At 37.2% G+C, this 27,722-nt stretch overlaps 4 protein-coding genes across 7 annotated transcripts; 3 read left to right on the forward strand and 1 right to left on the reverse strand.

Moving 5' to 3' along the window:
- Positions 1-505: 505 nt before the first annotated feature.
- Positions 506-2,904, forward strand: LOC137720696 (cell number regulator 6-like). Its single transcript, XM_068459795.1, has 4 exons — positions 506-788; positions 1,364-1,478; positions 2,085-2,350; positions 2,449-2,904. The coding sequence occupies exons 1-4, from the start codon at positions 681-683 to the stop codon at positions 2,677-2,679; spliced, it is 720 nt and encodes a 239-aa protein (XP_068315896.1). The 5' UTR covers positions 506-680; the 3' UTR covers positions 2,680-2,904.
- Positions 2,905-8,571: 5,667 nt separating this feature from the next.
- Positions 8,572-9,896, forward strand: LOC137721165 (probable aquaporin TIP5-1). Its single transcript, XM_068460272.1, has 3 exons — positions 8,572-8,735; positions 8,990-9,243; positions 9,501-9,896. The coding sequence occupies exons 1-3, from the start codon at positions 8,606-8,608 to the stop codon at positions 9,894-9,896; spliced, it is 780 nt and encodes a 259-aa protein (XP_068316373.1). The 5' UTR covers positions 8,572-8,605.
- A 754-nt stretch (positions 9,897-10,650) lies between these two features.
- LOC137721313 (structural maintenance of chromosomes protein 2-1-like) lies at positions 10,651-17,366 on the forward strand. The gene is made up of 21 exons (XM_068460413.1): positions 10,651-11,038; positions 11,443-12,123; positions 12,251-12,394; positions 12,546-12,836; positions 12,917-13,102; positions 13,182-13,346; positions 13,443-13,502; positions 13,722-13,784; positions 13,965-14,056; positions 14,310-14,406; positions 14,590-14,706; positions 14,815-15,033; positions 15,127-15,267; positions 15,339-15,506; positions 15,581-15,765; positions 15,919-16,012; positions 16,085-16,173; positions 16,290-16,515; positions 16,643-16,717; positions 16,945-17,095; positions 17,188-17,366. Exons 1-20 carry the CDS (start codon positions 10,721-10,723, stop codon positions 17,059-17,061), a joined length of 3,528 nt encoding a protein of 1,175 aa, XP_068316514.1. The 5' UTR covers positions 10,651-10,720; the 3' UTR covers positions 17,062-17,095; positions 17,188-17,366.
- A 4,447-nt stretch (positions 17,367-21,813) lies between these two features.
- LOC137720633 (P-loop NTPase domain-containing protein LPA1 homolog 2-like) lies at positions 21,814-26,869 on the reverse strand. Of its 4 annotated transcripts, none has more exons than XR_011066572.1 (17): positions 26,576-26,869; positions 26,388-26,471; positions 26,202-26,275; positions 26,061-26,094; positions 25,914-25,972; positions 25,678-25,792; positions 25,525-25,562; positions 25,255-25,277; positions 25,072-25,127; positions 24,101-24,365; positions 23,861-23,976; positions 23,372-23,428; positions 23,067-23,132; positions 22,898-22,972; positions 22,597-22,687; positions 22,390-22,422; positions 21,814-22,288 (listed from the first exon to the last, which is right to left on the reverse strand). XR_011066572.1 is itself a non-coding variant. In XM_068459720.1 (16 exons), the coding sequence occupies exons 1-15, from the start codon at positions 26,768-26,770 to the stop codon at positions 22,625-22,627; spliced, it is 1,395 nt and encodes a 464-aa protein (XP_068315821.1). In that variant the 5' UTR covers positions 26,771-26,869; the 3' UTR covers positions 21,814-22,288; positions 22,597-22,624. The 4 variants fall into 4 exon arrangements, 2 of the variants coding, with proteins under 2 accessions (XP_068315821.1, XP_068315820.1); XR_011066571.1 differs by having other exon boundaries at positions 25,255-25,352; XM_068459720.1 differs by lacking the exon at positions 22,390-22,422 and having other exon boundaries at positions 25,255-25,352.
- Between the last annotated feature and the right edge of the window lie 853 nt (positions 26,870-27,722).

Here is a 27,722-nt window from a genome sequence, read left to right on the forward strand (position 1 = left end):
TTTAAATAATGTACTAAAGTTTACGTTTCTTTTTAACTGGAAACTCAAAATTTGTGTCCTATAACGAAGAGGAAATGAAGTGGAGTGTTAAATTAAATTTTTGGTTTTGAGTTCAGTCGTCTTTAAGGAGCATTGTAAACTCAAAATTCTAAATTCTCATATACACAAGTGATGTACTTCAACCAAAGGATTTAGAAGGTTTTGCATTAGAGATGACCCTTACTAAAAGATTTGGGATGGTCTCATAAGTATGCAGATTAATCACGTGATGAAAGAGATATTGAAATACAATCGATTGACTAGAAATCTAAATATTCATCAAAAAACGACGTGCCTCTCGGTAGGCTTTCGTGTACCTTTCGGCTTCTTAGCCCCGGAATGAAGTTCCTAGTTTCCAAAAAAAAAAAAAAATGGTCCGTCTCTTGAAACGACATCGTATGCAACAACATTTGTCGGCGGACATCGACAAGTCGTATTACACCGAACGACGGGAAAGAAGACAGCAATCCAAACAAATCCGAAGGCCGAAGCGAAGAGCGAGACTCGCAAAGACGAGTTTTTAAATAAGCGTTAAGAAGACAAAAGTTGACCCACGTAAATCTAGTCCCAGTCCGGATCTTCCCTCACTAATTAGTCCCGGGTTTTCCCAAAGCGGTGCCGGAGAGAGCAGAGCAGATCGGATGGCGGATGGGACTGCGCACTCGCGGTATGTGAAGCTGACGAAAGAACAAGCGCCGGCGGAGGACATTAATCCCGGCGAGCTCAATCAGCCCATCGAAGTTCCTCAGGTTTCTCACACCACTCTCTCTCTCTCTCTCTCTCTCTCTCTAGACCAATTCGTCGTATTTTTTGTTAATTTGACATGGGTTTGCTCTGGAAACTCCGTTGCTAATATCCCATTTGTTTTCCTGTATGATTTTGTATGAATTGCATTTCGTTAAAACTTGTGTTGGTGGGATTTGGTTTGGATTGTTAAATTTTTCTACTTTTTGTATGTATTTTCTGATTAGAAGGTTTTTGGAGGGATTGAAGAAATTTATAGTAAAAAAATTGGTGCTTTGTAATTTGTATAATGCCATTTCTGGGATAAGATGTAAATCAGATTTTTGAAGTCGTATTGGTACCTCAAAGAATTGTTCAGATCTAGAATTTTCGTAGTTTTCGAAAGAGGACGACTAGTTGGTTTTGGCTACAACTTGAATATGGTTGATCAACTACATTTATGTTGTAGGTTTATGGGGTAGATGTTGATGAATTTGTGAATTTCACATGTGAGTTCGTTTGCATTGGAGGGTAGTAATTTTAAGTCGTTGGATCGGATGAGAATGTGATTCGGCAACTGATCTTGTGTGTTACGGGCCAGTTGAATGTTCACAGGTGTAACGAATGTGGACAGCCTTTACCCGACAGCTATCAGGCCCCTGCAGATGAGCCTTGGACAACCGGAATTTTTGGCTGTGCTGAAGATAGAGAAAGTTGTAAGTTGATATAGGAACTAGCTTTTCATTTCTTGTACAGTGATGCAGTATGAAGTTTACGCTTACCTTTGATTTCCTTTTATTTTGATCTTTTGCTTTTGCGGGGGATTTGGTGTCCCACTGAGCTTGCCTCATAAACAAAGCGCAAAGCCCTTGCAATAGGGTTTTTTTTTCACAAAGGCGCAACTATAGCAGTGCATGTGTTAAATTCTATGATGCTTATGGCTACATTTGATAAGATGCCTTCTTCCTTTCGATTTTTCTGGGGTATATTTCGTCTATTGGAGTTTGTCTCTGGAATATTGAATGCTCGGAACAAGCTATCATGCTTGCCTTTCAAAGTTTGAAATTTATAACTCTAGCATTGCCCTGTTTCATATTCTTTTATTACAGTTTATTCGTCTTATGCTCTGAATGCTGCCTCTAACTTTATCAAGTAGGATGTTTCTGCCCATTCAATTGGTTGACCATAGTCCTGTGATTGATAAGCATGAACGTCTTTGCTTGTACTACTGTGCTGTGAATCTAGACTCTAGTTCCAGTAATTCATTTCTGCAATATAAAAACATGGTCTACTAATAACACTGCCTTTTGTTGCCTCTTCAGGCTTGACAGGGTTATTTTGTCCATGTGTTCTGTTTGGGCGCAATGTTGAGAGCCTAAGAGACGATGTCCCTTGGAACAGACCTTGCATTTGTCATGCCGTTTGTATTGAAGGTGGTATGGCTCTGGCAGCTTTAACTGCAATCTTCCATGGCATTGACCCAAGGACTTCATTTCTTATTTGCGAGGGTCTGTTATTTTCTTGGTGGATGTGTGGGATATATACAGGTCTTGTCCGGCAATCCTTGCAGAAGAAGTATCATCTAAAGGTAACCTTTTGTTTGTCCGTATCTCAAGTTTATGTCATGTGGAATATATTTTTCTTAACTGAAGCTTGCTGGATGCTTGATTGCGTTGTTGACTGCAGAACTCGCCGTGTGACCCATGCTTGACACACTGCTGCTTGCACTGGTGCGCCTTGTGCCAAGAGCACCGGGAGATGAAGGGACGCCTCTCGGACAATGCTGTGATGCCAATGACTGTCGTCAACCCACCCCAAGTTCAACAGATGAAGTCTGCTGACGACAACCAGGACTCTGCTGCACCATCCTCTACCAGCAATAATGGCCACACCAATATGGAGATGCAGGCGTTGTAGGATTTAAGCTAAGCATCATTTCACTAGGGTTTAATGTGTGTGAGCTGCCGCCATTGTTGTAAAATGGTTTGATGTCACATACAAGGGAAATCGTCTATACAGTTGCTTAATATTAATCTGTGATTCTGTATAAACCTCAATCTATATAGATTCTTATCCTTTTCCATTGCAGTGAGGATTGGAGACATTTTAATTTTGAAAATATTTCACTTCTAATTGGATACATTGTTGTGTGCTTGTTTTTTTAAAGTTTAGGGGGAAGGGGAGCCTCCCCCCCCCCCGGGAGGGGCAGGGCATACCTCAAGCCTTAGAGGACATACTAAGGTGTCTTAGTCTTTTTTTTTGGTTTTTACAGATCGCCCACTAAGAGGAATTGCTGACAGATGGACTAGAAAGGTTTTTAGTGTATTTTTCTCTCTTTCTATTCGATTTTTTCAATTGATGCGAGGATCACGCGAAGGACTTTTATGCAATAGGAATGTCACCATGGTGGATTCTCATATCAATCATGCAATGCACTTAAAACACTTGTTCGTACATGATTAGTTTGAGATATGACTGTAAGGGTCCCTGTTGTACATAAGTGAACTAACATAACTCTCAATTCGAGGGTTTTCAAGGCGGAGGGTTTTTTAGAGGTCCAAGCTTGCCTTCCGGCTCTCTCTCTTTTGTTGGTTGACATAGTATGTAGGGTTCGTTTGGAAGTTCTTTTAAAATGAGTGAAAACATCTTTTGAGAAAATATTTTTAAATTCTAAAAGCACTTAAAGTGGCTCCTTTAATGTTATTTCATTATTCATTTACATTTTTATTATTAAGGATTGGTTCCATAAATAATTTCATCAAAAACGTTTTCCGCCACTTTAAAATAACTTCCAAACGAGTTTGTAATCTTTCTGTTTGGGGATGAAATCCAACGTTTTCAAAATGAACCTGCCATATGATTCATAACAAAGTGAATACATATTAATTAATTTTAATTAAGTCCACGTGGATTAATCTCTCTTTTAGCTGGCAATTGCCAAGTAAAAAACATAAACATACAAGGACTTCTTATCCTAAAAGGGCTAATTACATTTTAGTAGCCAAGTTCTAACAGGTTTAGGATATAAAAACAGAATAATCATTCCTCCTCCTATGCTAATTAAAATACATATATGCCTCACAGAAAAAAACTGTATATATATATAATGTATGGGACTCTTCACTAAATTAAATTCCCACAAGAAAAAATTGAATATATGTTTTTCGCGTCTTCCATCATGCACAGTGAATTTTCTCCCGGTCGTGGTGGTGGGTACACAGAGCAAAAGCATGCGACAGAAAACCCACCACCTTGTTATGGACTTTCGATGTTGTCCCTAGCTTGTTCTACTAAATCCGGCAGTGCTGCGGCGGAGACAGGGGTGGAAGATGTCCCTTATAGTAAAAAGGACGTGAGGGATTATACGTACACGGGGGTGGGAGATGTCCTTTATAGTAAAAAGGACGTGAGGGATTTTATTTACAGACAAGATGTGGAGAAGCACAGGACGAAGAAGTTTATGCAGAGAGAAGATAACCTGGAGAAGTACATGAAGAGTGCGGTAATATATAGGGCTAAAAGAAAGAGACGTGCCTCGCTTGCTGGTTGTTTGGAGTTCTTGACGACTATTTTCTGCCTCAAATTTTAATAGCTCGAGTTTAGGTCATAGGGTTAGTCAATTTGGTTCTTTTTTTTGTTTCATGTATTGTAATGTTTTTAATTTGCTCAATATGTTTTAAGATCTTTGTCATTTTTTATAATTCGATGATACAATGAACTTGCGTTATGAGATAATGTTTTATTTGTTGGTATATAGTAAAAGAAATATGTTCAATGAATGACTTGTAACTTAAGTGATCAGTTCTTCAGTCTTGCACCCGAGGTCTATGCTCGATCACATGTAACGGTGTTAGTACTAGTTTTGTAGGAAAAAGAATTTGAATGACGGATAAGACAGAATTATAGTGTTGTTATACCGATCCAAAATAATACTAATTACAAAAATCGTCGATCTTAATATGGGCTAGAAATATAGCAAATCAGAAAAGCAAATAAAATAGGAGTTATTTTTGTTTGTTATTAATTACCAGTTGTTGAAAGGCTAGGAGTTTGTAAAAGACAATATACTCTTTTTTATTTTATTTTATGTTTTTTACTAAAATATGTTGTGAAAAATAATAAATTTACTAACAAACCACTGTCTCACTACGTGAGGTTTTTTGTGAATTATTTATTTATTTAATTTTTTTAAATCCCTAGCGAGAAAATCCCAATTTGAAAATATTATAAATGTTGTCCCATTTTGTTAGTCTCACGATAATTCCGTGCCAAACAAAGGAAACTCATTTGTATTTCGAAGAAAGTTGCATAACGGTAATCATATGAGTAGGGTTCTTTCTTCTCGCCTTGCATACTTTTTTTTTTGTCTATCTTTATATAAAAAAAATCAATATAAGATACTGACATGACTTAATCGTAACCGTTTAAAGATAAGGGGAGGAAAGATGAAGAAGATTAAAAGGGGTGATAATTTGCCAATCAACCATGTCCTCCCAATCATGCGAACATGTACATTGCCACGTGGCTTGACGTTTAACCATTTTTTGAAGTTTTTTTTTAAACTAAAATGATCATTGAGATTTACATAACTCTTCACCTTGGTCCCTAAGATTTAAAATCAATACAAGTGATATTTGAGATTATTCACCATCAATTATTTTAGTTATTCTGTGAATAGTTATGTTAAATAAAGATTAAAATGACAAAACTATCTTCAATTTAATAAACAATGGGCCAAAATGATTTGACAAAAAATTAAGGGTATTTTTGTCATTTCATCCTTATTTAATGAAGATTTTTCACCGAATGACTAAAATGATTGATGGTGGACAAGTCAGGGACCAATTCTATTGATTTTAAATTTCAGATATCAAAATGAAAAGTTATACAAATCTCATGAACCATTTCGGATAAAAAACTTCATCAACCTTCACAACCCTTCACCAAAACTATGCCAATTTTTAATTGCTCAAATATATAAGTAACTCCTTCACAGAACAAATGTTGCCCTAACTGCTCTCAGTTTTGCGAGGTCATACAACAACAACAATTAAGTCTTATCTTGCTAAGTGGGGTCGGTGTATGAATCCTAGAATAGCACTGGCCTCAGTTTTGCGTTAAGTCTTTTGTTAACTCAAGTACTCCATATATTTACTTAAAAGTCTTTTTCCAAAAATTTCTAGGTCTTTCTCTATCTTTTTGCCCTGAGTCTTCTAATATAAGTCTTCGGTTCACATATATATCTAAACCACCTTAGCTGATTTTATTTCATGTTTTCTTGAATTGTAGTGGTGGCATCTAAAATCAATCATGCATTACACATAAGACAGGTATTTGTACATTATTAGTTTGAGATGTCACCCTAGTGGTCCTAATTGTACGTAAGTTTGTCTTGAGCGGTAGCAAGTTCGAGGAAGAGATCAGCAATAACCCCTTGAAAACCAATATAACTCTCCTTTTGTTGGTTAATGTAGTATGTAATATTTCTGTTTGGGAATGAAAACCAACGTTTTCGATCGAAAAAGAAAAAAAGCTGCCATATGATTCATAACAAAAGTGGATAATCACATGCATATAAATTAGTTTTAATTAAGTTCACGTAGATTAGTCACAAATTAATTAAGGGAATTGTTATTATAGCACTTTAAAATTTTTATTTTACACTCTAAAATTTCTGTATTAGGAAAGAAAAATACATTTGTGAGGAGTTTAGAATAAGATTTTTGGAGTGCCAATAACACTTCCCTTAATTAATTCTAATTAAAGTCCAATTAACACATTAATATAAAAGGACTTCTTATACTAAAAGGACTAAGTTGCCAAGTTCTAATAGGTTTAGGGATATAAAAACAGAGTAATCATTCCTCTCCTACGCTGATTACAATACATATTTGCCTCGCAGAAAAAAACTACATATATATATATATATATATATATGGGACTCTTCACTAAATTAAATTCCCACAAGAAAGAATATATGTTTTTCGCTTCTTCCATCATGCACCGTGAATTTTCTCTCGGTTGTGGTGGTGGGTACGCTGAGCAAAAGCACGCGACGGAAAACCCACCACCTTGTTATGGACTTTCGATGTTGTCCCTGGATTGTTCTATTAAATCCGGCAGTGCAGCGGCGGAGACGGGGGTGGGAGATGTCCTTTATGGTAGAAACGACGTGGGGGATTTTATGTACAGAGAAGATGACCTGGAGAAGCACACGAGGAGGAAGTTTATGCAGGGAGAAGATGACCAGGAGAAGTACATGAAGAGTGCGGTAATATATAGGGCTAAAAGAAAGAGACATGCCTCGCTTGCCGATTGTTTGGAGTTCTTGAAGACTATTTTCTGCCTCAAATTTTAATTAATATCTTGAGTTTAGATCATAGGGTTAATTAATTTGGTTCTTTTTTTGTTCCATGTATTGTAATGTATTTAATTTGCAATATGTTTTTAGATCTGTCATATTTTATAATTCGACGATACAACAAACTTTCGTTATCAGATGATGTTTTATTTGTTGGTATATGGTAAAAGAAATATGTTGAATGAATGACTTGTAGCTTAAGCGATCACTTCTCCTGCCTTGCACCTGAGTTATATGCGGTCTATGCTCGATCACATGTTAACAGTATTGGTATTAGTACTAGTTTTGGGAAGGAGATCTTCTCCGGATCTCTTCCACATAATCTTCCTCATCAAACAATCCTGACCCTTGAAATTTGATCCACGAGCTAAAGTTATTATAACTTTTAGAGTGAACTCCTATTTGTAGCTGTTGGATTAAATTTCAAGTGTCCGGATTGTTTGACGAAGAGGATTAGGTAGAAGGGATCCGGAGAGGATCCCTTTCCGTAGTTTTGTACGAAAACTAATTTGAATGCCAAATAAGACTGAATGAGGGTGTTGTTACTGTAAATTTTAACAAAAAACTTATGGTATTGTTCACTTTAACGAAATTTCGATCCAAAATCATACTAATTATGACAAAAATATGTTAATATGGGCCTGAAATGTAGCAAATAAAAAAAGCAAATAAAATGGGAGTTGTTATTAATTACGTCCCCTAGCAATCACGATTGCAAAATTTATTTATTTATTTTTTGAAACCCCTAACGAGAGAAGCACAATTTGATTTTTATAAATATTTCACAATTTTGTTACTCTCACGATAATTTTGTATCAAACAAAGGAAACACGTTTGTGTTTTGAAGAAAGTTGTGTAACGGTATAATTACAAGAGTAGGATTATCTTTCCTCTTAATTCACTTCATTTCTTTTCCCTCCTCTCATACTTTATTTTTATCTCTCTATAAAAAAATCAACATTGATGTAGCTTAATCGAAAACTATTTAAAGAAGAGGGGAGGAAATATTGAGGAAAGAGAATCCACCAATCACCCATGTCCTCCCAATCACGCGAACGGTACTTTGCCACGTGGTTTGGTGTTTAACCATTTTTCGAAAGTCCATCAACCTTCATGAGAAAATTTTCATTATAACCGGAATATGAGTAATACATCACTTGTTTTTATATAAGTTGTAGAAAGTTTTACTTTTTAAGTTTTTAATTTTTTTACACATATATCTACCATTTGTATAGTGATACGTGATGTAACACTCCGTGTTCTGGTCATACTGAAAAATCTCTCCAACCTTCACAACCCTTCACCAAAACGTTGCCATTTTTTGCTTGCTCAAATATATAAGTAACTCCTTGACAGAACAAATGTAGCGTTAACTGTTCGATTTCACCGCTGTTTTTTCACTCTCATTTACACCAAAACTCTCCTCTAAAATTACGTTGAGAACTCAATTCATTCTTCAACATCGTGTTTTGATTTGGATCAATGGCTAGGATTGCATTGACCGCTCGACTTCAGAAAGCAATCACCCCCAACGCCCTCCGATCTTATCTTGCAGAGTTCATATCAACCTTCTTCTTCGTGTTCACTGTTGTTGGCTCCATGATGTCGTCAAGTGAGTCTTTCTTTCCATTAGTTTTCACTTTTCGTGTTAGCAGAAATACCTTCCTATCCCAAAATGTATACGTTTCTTTCTCACGCGACGTGTGAAAAAGGAGCAAATCATAATTTAAACTTAAAGTTTTTGTTCCAGTTTTAGTGTAATGTAAGTTTTGAAAATAAAATTTAATTTCTTGTGTATGTTGTGTCTGTTACACTGAGACAAAAATGTCGTCACTTTAAGTACTTGGTTGTGTTATAATGTGGCAGGGAAGTTGATGCCGGATGCTGCATCATCAGATCCAGCAGGTTTGGTGATGGTTGCCGTTGCCAACGCCTTCGCATTGTCCTCGGCCATGTACATTGCAGCCAACGTCTCCGGCGGCCACATCAACCCGGCAGTCACCTTCGGCATGGCGGTCGGAGGACACATTAGTGTCCTCACTGCCATCTGCTACTGGATTTCTCAGATGGTGGCTTCTATCATGGCATGCCTTCTCTTGAAAGTCACTACCGTTGGACAGGTAAAAAAAACCTTTTCTCTATAACTATTTTTCATTGTAAGTTTTTGGACCTCAATGCAAGCTAGTATTTTTTCAATGAATCTAATACGTTTTATATTAAACCGATTTCAACTTGCGTAAGATAGACGTTTCTTTGATTCTCGCAAAGCGGAGAATCTTGTCGGTTTGGAGTCGCCTTTTCAAAAGGATTTCAAACTGAACTAATATTAACCCTAATCTCACACCCTAGCGACAAACTTTTTTTTGGGACTGCGCAGCATGTTCCGACCTACGGAATCACTGAAGAGATGACGGGTTTCGGGGCGTCGGTTTTGGAGGGCGTGCTGACATTTGGGATGGTGTACGCTGTTTATATTGCCGGTGACCGAAGGCATGGTGCATTTGGGGGCATTGGACCCCTGGCAGTTGGGTTCATGGCCGGAGCAAGCGTTTTAGCAACCGGGCCGTTCTCTGGTGGGTCCATGAACCCGGCTTGTGCATTCGGGTCGGCAGTCGTTGCCGGCAGTTTCAGGAACCAGGCGGTTTATTGGGTGGGGCCTCTGATTGGCGCGGCGGTTGCTGGACTACTGTATGATAATGTGGTGTACCCTACCCAATGTCCGGATTCTCTTACGGGGATTTCTACGGGATTTTCTTCGATTAATGTTTCTTAGATATATGTATTAGGCATTAATCTTTGTTTGTTTTATAACATTTTTCAGTTGTTATTGGTGTAGCATTTGTAGTTAACCCAAGACTACTCTTTTTGCTTTAATTTTTAATTAGTACTAATCAATTCATGTACTTTGTTTTACCCTTTGTTATTTGTAGGGGAGTAATATTTATCCTAATTTTTTTTTAAATTTTTTTAACAAATCCACATTAAAGGGTGGAAGAGTGGGTTAAGTCTCACAACGAGCCAGTCAGAATAATGTGGTTCAAATTCACATTTGATGAGAATTGAGCTTAAGACATTTCACTTACAAATGAAGAGCAATATCACTACACCGTAATACTAAATAACAATTTTTTATATTAAAACACTGAATAATTATAAAAGACTGAAATACGGGCTAGAACCATCATGTGATTCACTAATGACAAGAATTAAACTCAGAACGTACCGTGTAAAATACGGATTGAGAATTCGTTTTCAATTATTGGGCCACTCCATAGTGGTTTATTTAGAGTCCATTCTGACATTTGTTAGTGTGTTTTAAGGCCCAAACCTGACCTTTTAACAAACCGGTCCAATAGAACTCCAAACGACGTCGTCCGGTTCCTCATTGTTGAATCGAGAGAGCCAAGTTCCCGCCTTGCACGTCCCGCGTGATGAGATTGAAAATTCGAAAACTTTCGACTCTCAGAGAGGAAAGAGAAGCACAAGCAAAGAAAGCTCTTCGTTCTACGGTTTTCAAATCTCTCACTGTCCGTACACCCTCCATTGAAATCGAAAACTCTCGGTTCTCGGTTCTCGGTTCTCGGTTCTCGGCAGAGAATGTACATCAAGGAGGTATGCCTGGAGGGCTTCAAGTCCTACGCGACCAGGACGGTGGTGCCGGGGTTCGACCCCTATTTCAACGCCATAACGGGTCTGAACGGGTCGGGCAAGTCCAACATCCTCGACTCCATCTGCTTCGTCTTGGGCATAACAAATTTGCAGCAGGTCCGCGCCGCCAACCTCCAGGAACTCGTCTACAAGCAGGGCCAGGCCGGAATCACCAAGGCCACCGTCTCCATCGTCTTCGACAATTCAGACCGCGCCCGTAGTCCCCTCGGATACGAGGCACTTTCCGAAATCACCGTCACCCGTCAGGTATTTCGTTTCCCGGGTTTTTCACCATTGGGTCTCGTTTTACTGTTCAATTTCGCTTACATTATCTTGAATTTTTCTGGGTTTTGTCAATTGGGTCTGGTTTTGGTGTTCAATTTTGTTTTGCTTGTAAGTCCCCTTTAATTGGATTGTCTAATTCTTTCCATATTTTAGAATTTTGAGTAGAAATGAACTAAATGTTGTTAAGTGTGTGATGAGATTTGCTGTTCCTTTATTAGTTCAACTTCGGATTTTTTTGTATTTCTTAAAGCATCTTGATTTTGGTGAAAATCTGGTGAGGGCTAATAACTTCCATGGTATTGAATTGCATGCTAAATTTTTTGTTGTTGGGCTCAAACAAAGCGAGTGCTAAGTGGTTGATGAGAAGCTATTTGTTTGCTTTACAGATTGTGGTTGGTGGAAGGAACAAGTATTTGATCAATGGGAAACTTGCACAGCCTAGTCAGGTCCAGAACCTTTTTCATTCAGTGCAGCTCAATGTTAACAACCCGCATTTTCTGATAATGCAAGGGCGCATCACCAAGGTTTTGAATATGAAACCACCCGAGATTCTCTCTATGCTTGAGGAGGCTGCTGGGACTAGAATGTATGAGACCAAGAAAGAGGCCGCTTTGAAGACACTTGAGAAGAAGCAGAGTAAAGTTGATGAGATCAATAAGCTTCTTGACCAGGAGATACTGCCTGCCTTGGACAAGTTGAGGAGAGAAAGGGCCCAATATATGCAATGGGCTAATGGAAACACTGACTTGGATCGCCTGAAAAGGTTTTGCATTGCGCATGAATATGTTCAAGCAGAGAGAATTAGAGACAGTGCAGCGTCTGAGCTGGAACAAGTGAAGGCCAGGATTTCCGAGGTTGATGATGATATGAGAAAGATGAAGGGAGAAATACAGGAAATGGAGACACAAGTGTCGAAGTTGACTGCTGAAAAGGAGGCTAGAATGGGTGGAGAAGTAAAAACTTTGTCTGACAAGGTAGACGCGCTTTCTCAAGATCTTGTGAAGGAAGTGTCTGTGTTGAGTAATAAAGAGGACACTCTTGGTATTGAAAATAAAAATGCTGAAAAGGTAAATGTTGTAGTCTCTGACTCGCTAGATTCTTCTAATGCTGTCAGGCGCTTTCAAGTTTGTTCTATTGTTACTCCTTATATTCCTCAGTTTAACAATTAGATTATGACATCCTTGATGTTGGCAGATTGTTAACAATATTGAAGACATGAAGCAGTCTGTAAAAGAGACGGACTTCGCTATAAGAAAGGCTGAAGAAGGAGCAGCTGATTTGAAAAAGAGAGCAGAGGAACTTTCTCAGACACTGAATGAGTATGAAAAGGATTACCAGGTAAATGTGTATCCATATAAATGTGTATCCATATGTTGGTTTTCTACTTTATATTGTCAATGATCAATGTGCATGCAAGCCATATTATTTATTATAAATTATAATCACTATGATTGAGGCGACTAATGTTTTAAAAATAAACTATGTTTAGGGTGTACTAGCGGGCAAGAGCAGTGGAAATGAGGAGAAATGCCTCGAAGATCAACTGGGTGATGCCAAAGTAGCTGTTGGCAATGCTGAAACAGAACTAAAACAGCTGAACACAAAAATAAGTCATTGTCAAAGGGAGTTAAAAGAGAAAAATAATCAACTAATGTCAAAACGTGAAGAAGCTGATGCGGTAAAGAGTGAACTTACTGCTAGAAAAAGAGATCTGGAAAATCTTGAAAATGCACTGAAGTCTGTTCCATATAAAGAGGGCCAGATGGAAGCATTACAAAAGGTAAACATGATTTATGTTTGATCATTTTCTCTGCACTTAAATAGTTCAATCTCAGTTTAGCTCTATGAATATTTCTTCAGGATCATGCGTCTGAGTTAGGGGAGGTGCAGAAGTTGAGGGATAAAATGCGAAATCTTTCAGCTCAATTATTGAATGTTGAGTTCACCTATCGGGATCCTGTGAATAACTTCGATAGGTCCAAGGTCAAGGGTGTAGTTGCAAAACTTATCAAAGTGAAGGATAACTCCACCATGACTGCCTTAGAGGTCAGAATGAATTTGTAACTAAGAATTTTATTTCATGAGTTAGATAATGTATTAATTCTTAGATTGATTCATTTCGCAGGTTACTGCTGGTGGAAAGTTGTTTAATGTTGTTGTAGACACAGAAAGTACAGGAAAACAACTTCTTCAGAATGGCAACCTTCGAAGAAGAGTAACAATTATACCTCTGAACAAAATACAACCGTATACTGTTCATCCTAGGGTTCAACAAGCTGCTTCTAAATTGGTTAGTTTCTCTACCAATAGAACCCACCCCCCTTTTGCGCCACCCTTGTTCTCTCAGTTGTGTAGCTTATTTGCTGAAACTTGGCTTCAATTTCAGGTTGGCAAGGAGAATGCAGAGCTTGCACTTTCTTTGGTTGGGTATGACAATGAATTGAAGGTATGCATCAAGCAGCCCCATATAAAACTAAACCTGATATTATTTTTTGTACATATACTATAGAGTGTAGATTTCTTTGATGTGTGTTTTCTATACTTGAGACAATTATTAATACTTTAAGTTTGTTGTAGGCTTCTTTCTTTCTTCTTTGGGATATTATGCAGACGCGAACAATGGATTTTGGAATTTTATCTTTTTGAATTTCAATTTTTATTGCAGAGTGCTATGGAATTCGTTTTTGGTTCAACCTTTGTTTGCAAAACTGTAGATGCTGCAAAGGAGGTAGGCCAAACTTTGCTAATTTGTTCATGTATAAAATTTCTTTAACAGTGCACATGCTTCTCATCTTGATTATGTTTGATTTGGTGTAGAATGATTCTGTAATATTGTACTTTTATGAAAATGAATTCTATATTTAGAAGGGTGCATGACACAAATTGCATCTCCTTGAATGCTTTCTAGGTTGCTTTTAACAAGGAAATTCGCACCCCAAGTGTCACTCTTGAAGGTGATATCTTTCAGCCTAGTGGCCTTTTGACTGGTGGAAGCCGCAAGTAAGTCATTGTTGTTTTTCTCCTCAGTTCAAAATGGAATAGCCATATATCTGTTGCTTTTGTCCCTGCCTTTCAAATTCTTGTTGTTGTTAACATTTTCCTAGTGAATGCTCCAAACTAGTTATTGTCTTCTTCGTAATATGCATGCTGCACTGAGTAACTAAAATCTTACATTTCTCTAAAAGTTGTTTTAATTGCTTTTGTCTACATCTAGCTTGTCAGCCTATTTAAGAAACCATTCACTCTGTCACAGGGGTGGGGGTGATTTGTTAAGGCAACTTCACGAGCTGGCAGAGACTGAACAAAAACTTTCCGTGCATCAGAGAAGATTGACCGAACTTGAAGCAAAGGTTGACCATAAGAATCTTGTTGTCTTTCTTTAAATACGAACGAATGAGATGAATTTTGTGATAGTTAGGACCCCTCTTGTTTGCATATCTTAAATACAGAATTTTTGGGGATGTTTTTGCATTTCTTTGCGAATTGGAAGCATTTACACGGGTTATATATTTTGTCAACTTCTTAAATTGCAGATTACAGAGCTTCTGCCCCTTCAGAAGAAGTTCATGGAACTTAAAGCACAGTTAGAACTTAAATCCTATGACCTTTCATTATTCCAGGGCAGGGCTGAGCAAAATGAGCATCATAAGGTTTTGTCCAGTCCTCTCTTTCTCTTGGCATACCAACCACACGCTTTATTTTGCAACTTCCTTTACTGGTTGATATGATGACATGGTATGATTTCTTGGTGTTACTAGCTTGGCGAATTAATAAAAAGGATCGAGCAGGAACTTCTAGAAGCACAATTTGCAGCAAAAGAAAAACAGCTTTTGTATGACGATTGTGTGAATAAAGTTTCATTACTTGAGAAATCAATCAAAGAGAATGACAATAGTCGGGAGGGAAGGCTCAAAGATTTTGAAAAGAAGATTAAAGAAACAAAAGCTCAAATGCAATCAGCTTCAAAGAATCTCAAGGTAGGTTATGATTAGCTTTGTGGTTTTATATGAGTTGTTGGATTTTGAAGTAACCCGTTAAGTTTTGTGTGACATGATTTTATTCACTGCTAGGGGCATGAGAATGAAAAAGAGAAGCTGACTATGGAAAAGGAAGCTGTTATAAAGGAACTTGCATCTTCAGAGACTCAATTAGCTTCTTTGAGAACACAAATTAACAACCTAATTTCAGAAGTGGAAGAACAGAGAGCAAAGGTAAACACTGATATTTGATTTGGCTAGACCTTTTGAATACAAGTTTCATGGTGCATGCATCTCCTTTGCAGGTGGGTTCTACAAGAAATATTCATGATAGTGTCCTATCTGAGCTTAACTCATGTCGTATGAAGATGAAGGATTGTGATTCCCAAATTAGTGGCATTCTTAAGGAGCAACAAACACTTCAGCATAAACTTAGTGAGACAAATCTTGAAAGGAAGAAAATGGAAAATGAGGTAATTACCCTCTATATTTATAACATTCTCCATACCATTACATGCTAACTTACCCCCTTTTCAAATTTTTCTAGGTAAAACGAATGGAAATGGAGCAGAAAGATTGCTCTACCAAAGTTGATAGATTGGTAGAGAAACATGCCTGGATTGCATCCGAGAAGCAGTTATTTGGGAAAAGTGGGACTGATTATGATTTTTCGATGCGGGATCCTCGTAATGCAAGGGAAGAACTTGAGAGACTACAGGCCCAACAGTCTGGGTTCGTGACTTGGAATTCGCTTTCTCTTCATTTTTGGTTTTTATCGCCTGCTTCTAAGACAGAAGAATTTTCAATTTGATATGCTCTAAACCTCTGAAGTTATGCTATTATCTTGCATGGTGCCAAGAAGGTGACTTTCTCCTTCTTTTGCAGCCTTGAGAAAAGGGTGAATAAGAAAGTTATGGCCATGTTCGAGAAAGCAGAAGATGAGTACAACGACCTAATGTCTAAGAAGAACATCATTGAGGTTGTTTACTTTTCTTCTGTCCACATATGTGTTATTGCTTTCTTTTACTTACTCTAATTTTGGCTTTCGTAGAATGATAAGTCTAAGATCAAGAAGGTGATTGAAGAGCTGGATGAGAAAAAGAAGGAAACACTGAAAGTTACTTGGGTAAAAGTTAACAGGTGAGTCTTCTTCTCAAATCGATAGGCGGCTTTACAATTAGCTAATAAGTTCTCTACGTTTGTAATGTTCTTCGTTCTTTATCCCACAATTTCAATTTCATATTTTCTTTCTTCAGTGACTTTGGATCTATCTTTTCGACCCTTTTGCCCGGCACAATGGGAAAGCTTGAACCTCCTGAAGGGTGCAGCTTCTTAGATGGACTTGAGGTTCGTGTTGCATTTGGGGGTGTTTGGAAACAGTCCTTGTCAGAACTGAGTGGAGGTCAGCGATCTCTGCTTGCACTATCTCTGATCTTGGCATTGCTTCTCTTCAAACCCGCCCCACTTTATATACTGGATGAGGTACGCCTAACTTTTCCTATATCAAAAACCAGCTTCTTCACTTTACCTAACTCCTCCAATGTTCGTTGTTCTCGATTTGCTATTCTGCTTACATGAAGTGGTTGTCGGGATGTCATTTCACTTACAGGTTGATGCGGCTCTTGATCTAAGCCACACGCAGAACATTGGAAGAATGATCAAAACTCATTTCCCCCACTCCCAGGTTTGGTGGTTTCTCTTGTGTCTTTAGTAGAGCATATTTTCGCAACTTATACATATTCGACATGATTCAAAATTCCAAAAGTATGCGTCAAATGCAGGCTAATAAGTATCCAGGGTTCTCAGATCTTCGAAACTTCATACCAACATCCTTGCACGGCATGCATCGCTTTCTAATTGATAAAACATCCTTTGAAACTTGATCTTTCTCTCGGTTTTCACATTTTGCAGTTTATCGTGGTTTCGCTGAAAGAAGGCATGTTCAACAATGCCAACGTTCTTTTCCGAACGAAATTCGTGGATGGAGTTTCGACTGTTCAAAGGACTGTTGCAGCCAAGCACAAGTGATTTTGGTTGCTTTTGGAGACTCTTGCAAACCAAGGTACCTCTCCACCCGCCTTCCTTACCAGTCTTTTCTACTGAATTTTCTTCGGTGGTTAAACCTTTTGTTTTGGTTCGGATGGTGTGTTTCAGATCGGGAGCTCTGCCGGTGAAGGTTATTTGCCCGCAACCTGTGTACGGAAACTTCTTGTTTGACGGCACGTGTAAAACTGTCAAACTGTAAATTTAAACATGAAACTAACGCATTTATATTTACTTTGTAACTTAATGGCTTAGTGATATAATTAAAGATTAGCCGTTCTTGAGTTTGACTAAAGACAAATAAAATCAATTGATTTTGGGAATATATCAAGTGGTTGGTTTTTTTGTTTTTCTTTTTTTTTTAATGGGATAAAATGGAACCATGTTTACTGGGAGACAAACTTCACGGCGGATGCAATGACTTTACTAGATCATAATTGTAACAATCTTTAGATTTGGAACGGTTGTATTCTGCATCAAGCCAGAAATGTGCTTTTGCATGACCCTCCAGGCCTAGGATGTTCCCGAAGCTTCTTATTAATGCTATTGTTTTCTAAAAAAAATTGATTTTTGGGATAATATTTAAAGGTTAGCAGGTGTTGAGTTTGATTGATGATTAATTAAATAACTGTATTATAATTTCCAAAAAGTTATATGTTTAGGGTTGTAGCTTAAGCCACAAGATTAAGCAACAATCTCATACTTACGATCTTCCAATCTTCTTAAAAAGTTAAAAACTAAAAATAGAACCGTCCAAATGTACTTGTATTTGACTTTAGAGCAATGTCCACTAAGAGCGTGCATTGTGCAAGACTAAGGAAGAATAATGCTAATATAAATTAGTTGCTTTTCAAATGTCGATTGACTTGATTCCTTGACAAAGTTGCATGTCAAATACCAAATTACTTGATTAATTTATTTAATTATGGTTTAGAGTCAACAAACCCAACAAAAAAAAGATTTAACTTTTTGCACGCTCAAGCATTTTCCTTTTTTTTTTTTTTTTTTTTTTTTTCTCCGGTAACAAAAAGTTTAGATGTGATTAGTAACTCTCACCACTAGCGTCAGTATAGACTTACAACTTTAAGTCAGAAAAAATTACGTGTGCCACTTAACTACTAGCTGTCACTGATATGAATTTATAGGAGTTTACAAATCGCGTACTTAGAAGAACGGTTGACAATTGAAATTGAACTTGAATTAGGGGTTCACTAAAAACACGCCTTTACCACTAAACTAACCCTCGTTGGCTTGCGGGAAAGGATAAGAAATTAAGAGAAGGTAGGAGGAGGTCACCTGTTGTTCATAGAAGAAACTGTTGCTTTAATGGTGACACACAAGCATATATTAATTGACTTTTGCAAAAATATTTTTCAAAAATAATATAATGGAACTTCCTGCTAGACCAATACACGTAATCAATTATATAGTTGTTGATAAATATTGTGTCAATGTGTTCGTTTAAAGTACTCGTGGAAAATTAGATTACGAAGTAATGAAATTTTATTTACTTGAACATTACACGTAATTAGTTCGTCCAAGATTTTCCTCCAATATGGATATTGTCATCATAAGAAATGTTTAGAGAAGTTTCTCAAAAGTAAAACTCTATACCAACTTATATTTTTGGCATAAAATATTTTATAATGTTAGATACCGAAAAATTATATATGCGAACAGGTGGAAATGCATCCGAGGTGGAGGCAAAGAGAACTTCAAGGTTTCTGTGGGGACCACAATATCCATGTAAGTGCTTACTCACCACTTAGTGGGCCTGGGAATTCGTGGGGATCAACCCTTGTGGTGGACAGCCCAATGATCCGGTCCATTGCCCACAATCGCAAAGCAACTCCAGCCCAGGTAAACCCATCAAATAACAAACCCAATAGCAAACTTATTTACATTTTTGAAAAAATTGAAACATAATATATGCTTAGTTTTTCTAATATAAGCAATATTCTATTTTAAACGACAATAAGTTGTAGGTTGGAAATTTGAACGCAATATGCATAAGGAAATCACATCTGTTATAACCAATGTGACTGATATATGCAAACGTTATATGCTAATTAAATTCATTTACTTGATGTAGGTTGCTCTAAGATGGAGATTATCAAAGGGATCAAGCATGATTGTGTAAGGCTTTAAATCAGAAAGGATTGAGGAGAACTTTGTAGCCATTCATCTGAAATTGGACGGTCAAGATTTCATGGAGATAGACAAGTTGGAGGAAAGGAAGATCATGAGGGGAGAGTTTCAAGTCAATGAAACCACAAGCCCATACAAAACAATTCAAGATTTATGGGATGATGAGATTTAAATTCATCTCACATTATTGTATTTTGTATGTAATTTAACCTTTAATCTTCAGTTAATCATAAATTTCGCCACAAAAATGCATAAACATCATTAAAATATACACACAAATCTCGAACTTGTCACTTGATCTTCGCCATCCAAACCGGTTTGCTGCTTTAGAACCCTTAGATTGCTGGTTCTTTTCTCTGATTCTGAACCCTAAACACGAAAATGAACTAAATTCGGTTGAATAGGTAACTGATTTACATACATTGCTGAAATGAAAAAAAAAAATTGCACAAATCACACCTGCCTTGAGCTAACATATGAATGCAGTCTGATTTTCCTGAAGCTGCCTACTGTTTCCATTGGATGCGGGCGAAATTCCTTGGTCGATACGCTATATAACGATGAGCTGGTTGAGTAAGATAACTAACACATAATATTGAGTTGGACATAGACATCCAAGTTTTGCAGATTAAACAAGCACGCAGGAATGCGCAAATTTGAAAATGTTTGATCATAACTCGGAAGAAGTACCTCGAGAAGATATCCGTGCAGCCAGACCAACGTCGGGTTGAATGTGTTTGCTGATAGGTTGAGTACTTTCAATCCCTGTTTGAATCAGATTAGCCAAAGATAAACAATCTGCCAATTTAAAGTTAGTAACCGAAATTCAAAAGAAACGCGCTTACCTTGGAATTGAATGAACAAAGATAGTCCTGAATGGTCTTTAAGCAGACGAAGCAGACGAAGCATATGAATAAGGAGAGACATAATCTGCAAAACATTCTCTTACAGACTTGAAACTGTTCCGATTATCTTATAAAGCGACTACCTTTACGAACAATCCTGCATTCCCTACAAAACTCGGTAATTAACTCCTCCGCGGAGCTGAAGTCTCGCGCCCATACAGGAGTAGATGCCAATGGTGCACTGAATTGGATTAAACGACAGAATAAAAACTTCGATATAGAACAGAAAAACTTAACTTGAGCAACAAGAATCAAAGTTTTAACATAGGAACCATTCATTCCTCTCTTCAAATGTAAGAAACTAAATAAAATCAAGACCTACTCAGTTGATGTGCGCAGCAATTCGTATACCACATCTGTCTGCATGACATTAGGCAAATTCAACCTCTCTGCAATTTGTGTTGCAATCGTCGACTTTCCAACGCAGGCAGTTCCACATAAAAGAATGATCAATGGTACTCTTTGATGGTGAAATCTGAAAGAAATGTAACCCCCACCAAATTGTTTCTTAAAAAATAATGAATCACCATATATAATGCAGCGAAAAATTTACCATGGACTGACCTCTTCATCATCTTGTAACGATTTAGGTACTCTTCCCCATAGCCCCTTTGCTCCATAAGCTGCACATTATACAGAAATGTGAAGCTGATCAAATTCGCCATGGTGAAATTTGCATAAGTTCACAGCTTCAACTTGTGTGGTACAACGACAAATGCGTGGCATTACCTTGAACATATTAGCTTCCAAATCGAACTGCGACCTGCGATGCAGTAACAGACTGCAAAGTTAATCCATTGGTGAAAATCTAAACAAGAAATTGAAAAAGCAACGACACGACATACACATCTAGAAGGCTGTTGTCTACAAGCAGCTTCTTGAGCTCAAGAGCGATTTTAATAGCTGCGTGATTTGGGATCTAATAAACAGAATTATAATTTCGTCATCAGATTTCGCGCTAAGAATTAGATGATCGAATTGTGATCGGCCAAACGAAGCATTGTTAAGGAAATGCAGATTGAATTGGAACCACCTTGGTGACAGTTAACATTTGGCTGAGCAAAAACCTCGAAAACACGTAGTAGTGCTCGGCATGCTCACCCAACCACACCTTCACCTGGTTACGAAACAACAAACTTTACCACTTCAATTTTCTCAGGAACCAAACAGAAAGAATGATCAAGAAAAAGAAAACTAACCTTGATAAAGTCGTATTTGGAGGAAGCAGTTATGGTTCTAGGACCCATCTCCTGCAAATTTGTATATTACAAAATGCAGATTGCATGTATCTTCGATTCTTGGATTTAATCTCTAGTCAAAATGACCTAAGATTTTAATGATCCATGCAGCTCGTTGATTTTTTATTTTATTTTTAACTCCCTGGTTTTTGTTGATTTTGAGATGATAAATCGTATGGTATATCATTTTATGTGTTATAATAAGAGAGCACTGAAAAATTCGCAAGACGAAAAAAAGTAGTAGCACGTGATATCGAAGTTATAGTAAACAATAATGATAGGCTTATTACATTTTTATACCGTACTTTAACGTCGATATGCAGCGTAACTGTCACGTCGATAAAATCACGGGATATGAATACATTACACACCATATCATACGGTATTAATACGAGGTAACCATTGGCATTCCTCTGAATACATCATGCCACGTCATGCGGTATCCCTAGCATTAATCGATAGACAATTTATTGCGTTTCTTTGTTCACATATACAGAGAAAAGGCGAAGAAGATGCACATACAACTGAAGCAGTCCAAATAATGTGTCGACCGTCGAACAAGTGGTTAAGAACATCATTGTCTTAAATAAAGGATCTCTTAAGTTATACATACGAACACTACGAAGACAACTTATTGACTGATTTTGCATGCCAGCAAGTTTCTCCCAAGCCCGAAATTTAGTATCGAAAAATTGAATTTGGAGTAGTCTTGGATGCGTTAAAGAGGCTGCATTTAGTTGAAGTCTGGCATCTCGTATCGAAGAACAAATAATGCAGGTAGAAATTTGTTTTGCAAGCTGCTGCGGCCGCTGCTGCAAGGGTGCGTATAAGTATTTGTTCTCCGTTTTGTTTCCCGACATTTGATCTATATCATCCAGCCGATCACTGTTTCAAAACCGTTACTGGTTCTTTTCTCCAGCTCTATGTGAACCACAAGCAGATATCATCAAGGAATGAATTTAAGAACAAACAAATGAATGTAAAGTTGGTGACGAGCATAGTATTTTTCGTGTTTGTTTTACCTCTACCATCATCATTTCCCCCTTTTACAATATCTATAAGCAAAACAGTTCAGAATCAGACTGATAAGATGCAACTCTTTCTTAAAGATAAATTTCATTGAATTTACCATGTAATGATTACGTTTAAAGAAAAAACAATGAATACGAATCTATGTATCATATAGATTCAAAAAAATAAGATCAAAACAATGGAAGTCCAACTCATACCAGCCGTCAGCTAACATTGCAATGCAGTCTAACTTTCCGCAGGCTGCCTACTATTTTCATTGGACACTGATGAAATACCGTGCTCTATACACTGTATAAAGAAACAAGGAACCAGTTAATGTATTTTTCTCATATTTCGGCCACCGTGGCAGTTATTTATGTAATCTTGTATTGGTGAAGGTATAACATGATGGTATCATTTGGGGCCATCAGTTGGGCATTAAACATCCAAAATTTTCAGGTTTTAGCAGCACTAAAGAGGCCAGGACAGAACAAATTCAAAAGAGTTCATCAGAAGTACCTCAAGAAGATAACCATGCAGCCAATCCAGTGTTTGCGGAAATGTGGTTGCTGATATATTGACGACTCTCAATCCCTATTTGAATCAAAGATGATCGAATAAGACAACCGATAATAAACAATCAGCTAGCCCACAGATAAAAGGAGTTACAACACATGAAGGAACTTACCTGCGAATTGAATGAACAAAGATAGTCCTGGATGGTCTTTAAGTTGCGTATTAGCTTATCTTTATCCTGGAAATGATAATTACGAATGTTTGAGGGGATTTTTCTAACTTATCCGACGGAAACTCCTCATTTAACTAACATTTAAGAACAAAAGGGAATGAGAAGAGAAAAGACAAAAAGGTTCAGAATACCAATAGGCCAAAACTACCAAGCATCACATGAACTCTATTGTAATTTGAGATTAATAAATTGGCAAAACAGTCCATTTCAGCATTCTTCATGGATAGCAAAAAATTATTTTGTACCTGGGCTATAGATTTATCACTAAATGTACAAGTCGAGATCTCCTCTTCTAGTAATGCCTGCAAATGAGAAGTATAGGTACACAAATTACAAAATAACGCAAAGATTCAGAATATAACACAAACAATGAAAAATTTGCAGTTACATCACCAACATAAAAAACTCAAGAAATTCTTTACCAAGAGCCAAGAATAAAAGCACGAGAATCTATATTCACTTTTCTACGAAAACTATATGTATTCTAATTTCCAAATGATACCATTTCAGGATTTAGAGGACTATGATTAAGAGAGGAGAGCGAAGACAGCACTAATAAATGTGCATCCACAAGCTTAGCAGTCACTACTACTTCTTGGCATAAATGCCAAGTTACTTGTGAAACGAAACCAAAACCAATCAAGGCCAAATGCACTCACAAAGAAAATGAGGACACTGGGAAAAAGAGTTTGTACCACAATAAACTACATAAGTGAAAGAGAATGTGACCGCACCTTATGATCAAATTCAGCCATATTCAAAACTATAGGTATAATAATTGGTTTAGTACCAGACTTCTCTTTCTTAACAGAAGTACTTTTACTCAACTCTGGATCAGTAACACTTTCACCTGCATCGCACAAAAGTAGTTAGAGAACTGACGTCTGCACTATGCCTAATATGTTTCAGACCAAAATTAAGAGTGTTTGAACAGAATATAAACAATCTGAGAATTATCCACAGCCGGGATCAACCTTTTTCCTCAGAAACACTTCTGGCTAGACCAATAGCTTCCAGGTGATTCGAGACCTCATCCACCTTGTTAGTTGGTGTCCCTTCTTTGCAGCTGACATGTGCAGTACTGTTGCAAACTTCAGATGAACTTCCACTTGGAGAATTGTTTTCCATCTGTGTGTTGGAACCATCTACTGCAACAGGGTCTGCCTCCTGAGTTTTCTCTTGTTCTTGTGTTTTATTATCATCTTCCATTAAATAAATGCTTGGATCCAAATGTATTCCCTGCCATTATCATCATACAAATGAAATCATCCAACGTGAGACCGAGACAAACTAAGTTGACAGAGGCTTGCTAAAGCTTATGACATTGTCATCGATAATTTGGAGTCCCTCTTTATTGTTCAGCATTACAAAACTCAATAGTCCATGCAGTGCCATGATAAGCATTCTCTCTCTATCCCTCTAGTAAACTAGAAAGTCCCGTCTGCAACATGGATTGCAGCAAATATCATGGATTTTTTAACATAAGCATGAACGTAGCACCCAAACTGGAATTCAATGAGGAAAGATTCTTAAGCCATATGATATACATACACACCCAACCCTTTGTTAAAAGTAGAAACAATAAAATTTGTTCTGACACTTCTTACTGAAAATTACCAACCTAAGCAAATAGAGCAATAAAAGTTCATATGATTGATTCTCACTTCAAGACAAGATTCAGGTACATAACAAGATAATCGTGACTTGTGCAGAATCTCCAAAAAAACTAAGCAAGGAGAGAACAAAAGTATTGGAGCATCAAATCTGCACGAGCTTTTTCATGCTTAATATTTGAAACAGTTCCTTTCGATGATAAAAAAATAAAAAAGAAATGAAAAGGAAGAGAGAGAGAGAGAGAGAGAGAGAGAGAGAGAGGAAAAACTTTGAGAGGACAAAAGTAAGTTACAATGCTATTGTCATCCATGAATATTAATAATAAACACACCTCTATTATTATTGGCTTTCCATCTTTCATAGCTTTCTTCATATCACCACCCAATCCTGGTAAACACATGTTTCAGAACTTTGATCAATACACTAGCCAAAGAGATATTTCTGATTTGTCAAGGTTATAACTTCAAAAGTAGTCATCTGGCACATCTCAGCAGATGGATTCAAAAGACATTACCTTTACGGACAATCCTGCATTCCCTACAAAATTCAGTAATTAATTCCTCAGAGGAGCTGAAATCTCGTGCCCATACAGGAGTAGATGTCAACGGTGCACTGAATTGGATAAAAGGAGAGAATAAGCATTCTAATATCGTTCATCAAAACAAAAGACTTACACACAATCATAACTAATCAGATTAACATAGGACACGCTATTCTTTTGCATACTATTTTTTTGTGTACATTCAAATGAAAAACAAAGGAAATGTGTGAAATTGGGACATACTCTGTTGCCGTGCGCAACAATTCATATACCATATCCGTCTGTAAGAGTTACACAGGAAACAGAGGATCAATTGAAAATATCAAAGACATCTCTGCGTACCTTGAAAAAAGGTTGGGGGAGAGAGAGAGAGAGAGAGATGATAAATATTAGAACCTGCAAGACATTAGGCAAATTTAATCTTTGTGCGAGTTGGGTAGCAATGGTCGACTTTCCAACACAGGCAGTTCCACATACAAGAATAACTAATGGCACTCGTTGATGGTGAAATCTGTAAGAATTTGTCCCACCAAAGAAAAAAACTGGTATCAGTATTAATTTAGTAAAATTTACGATCTTTTGTTTATTCGGTTTCTAGGCACTTCCTAAGAGTACATAGATTTTAGACTGACCTGGTCATCATCTTGTACCGATTTATGTACTCTTCCCCATATCCCCTTCGTTCCATAAGCTACACATACAGCATGAACTCATTCAGCATGTAGAAAGTTTGCAAAGTGCACTACTTTTCCGACAAATACACAAGCATATGACATTACCTTAAACAAATTGACTTCTAAATCGGACTGCGAACTGCAACACATCAGGCGAACCCAAAAGCGAACCCATTTATAAAAATCCAATCAAAACAACAAGAAACATCATAATAACAAAACATAATCAATGTGGAGACAGCATACACATCTAGCAGACTGTTGTCAATCAGCAACTTCTTGAGCTCCAGCGCTATTTTAATCGCTACATAATTTGGGATCTGCAAATCACCACACCAAAAATCCACACTAAATAACATGATCAAACCATTAAAATTTACAAAAACAAACGGTTGAATCAAAATACTGAATTGGGTCGACTGAAACCGATACCTTAGTGACAGTCAACATTCGACTGAGCAAAAATCTGGACAGAACGTAGTAGTGGTCTGCATTATCACCCAGCCAGACCTTCACCTGATGACCAAAACAGAAAAGAAATTCGATTTCTGAATCATTTTCTCGGGAACCAAACAGAAATGAAGAATCTTTGTTATTTGGGTCAGAATAAAATGAAGAACCTTGACGAAGTCGTATTTGGAGGAAGTGTTGCGGGACGAGAATCTGATGGAAGTCGAAGAGACGCCACTGCTTCTGTTGTTGTCGTCGTCCAATTCGTCTTCGCTGATGTTACCGTTGCCGTCGTCGTCGTCGTCGATGTCGTTGACGTTGGGGCTTGAGACGGCGACTGCTTTGCCCTTGTTGTTGTTGTTCATCTTCTGGGTGTCTGGGTGGAATCCCACTGTTGTTGCAGTTGGAGGGTGGAGTTGCAGAGAAAGAGAGTTGCGTGTGTGGGAGGGGAGAGAATGAATGAAATTTTTTCCAAGGCTATGTCAATAACGTCACTACACTTTTTATTTTGACACGTATTTTATTAAATAATAGTTTCTTGATTATAAAAATAAGAAATTTGTGGAATTTTTTTATTGGACTAAATTAAAAAAAGTCAGTTATTCAATACTACGGTCTTGTGATATTCATTTTCACTTGGAGGTGAGAGTCTTAGGTTTGAATCTCGTGGATGAATTCGATACTAAAAGTTCTTAGGTTTAAATCTCGTGGATGATGAATTCGATACCAAATTAGGTTACCCATTGGATAACTTACCTGAACTCTCGCTCTTCTTAGTGTAAAAATATCGATGTATTGAAAAAAAAAAAAAAAATCGTATTTTATAATACTTAAGTATTATCTAGGAGAAAAAACTCATATGACAAGTATACTATACACTGTCAATGACATTTTCATTTAATAAAATAAAAACATGAGTGCGTTTTCGTTACATGTCTTTATTCCGTTTACACAGTTCCGTACGGTTATATTCCGAGTTATGTAAATTGTAAAGTTGTTCTTTATAGATTGAGGTTTTTTCGTTTTTGTTTATTTTTTTGGAATTTCCACACACACGTAGGAATCTAGGATTTGATCACAGCACCCATCAAAGGGATTTTCAAATGTTGCCTTTGAATGCAATGATCACAAGCTTGGGTAAGACTCCGATTTGGGCAATTCACGGTGAGATTATTTGTCCATTATATAATGAGATAAGATTAAAATACACTGGAGAAATTTTTCCAAGTGCCGGGAACACCATGACACATGGTGTTCCCTCACCCATTAGGATTTAGTTTTATTTATTTATTGAAATATAAAATTGAAGGATATCCA

This window comes from Pyrus communis, chromosome 16 (genome assembly GCF_963583255.1).
Source record: "Pyrus communis chromosome 16, drPyrComm1.1, whole genome shotgun sequence".
Taxonomy (NCBI): Eukaryota; Viridiplantae; Streptophyta; class Magnoliopsida; order Rosales; family Rosaceae; genus Pyrus; species Pyrus communis.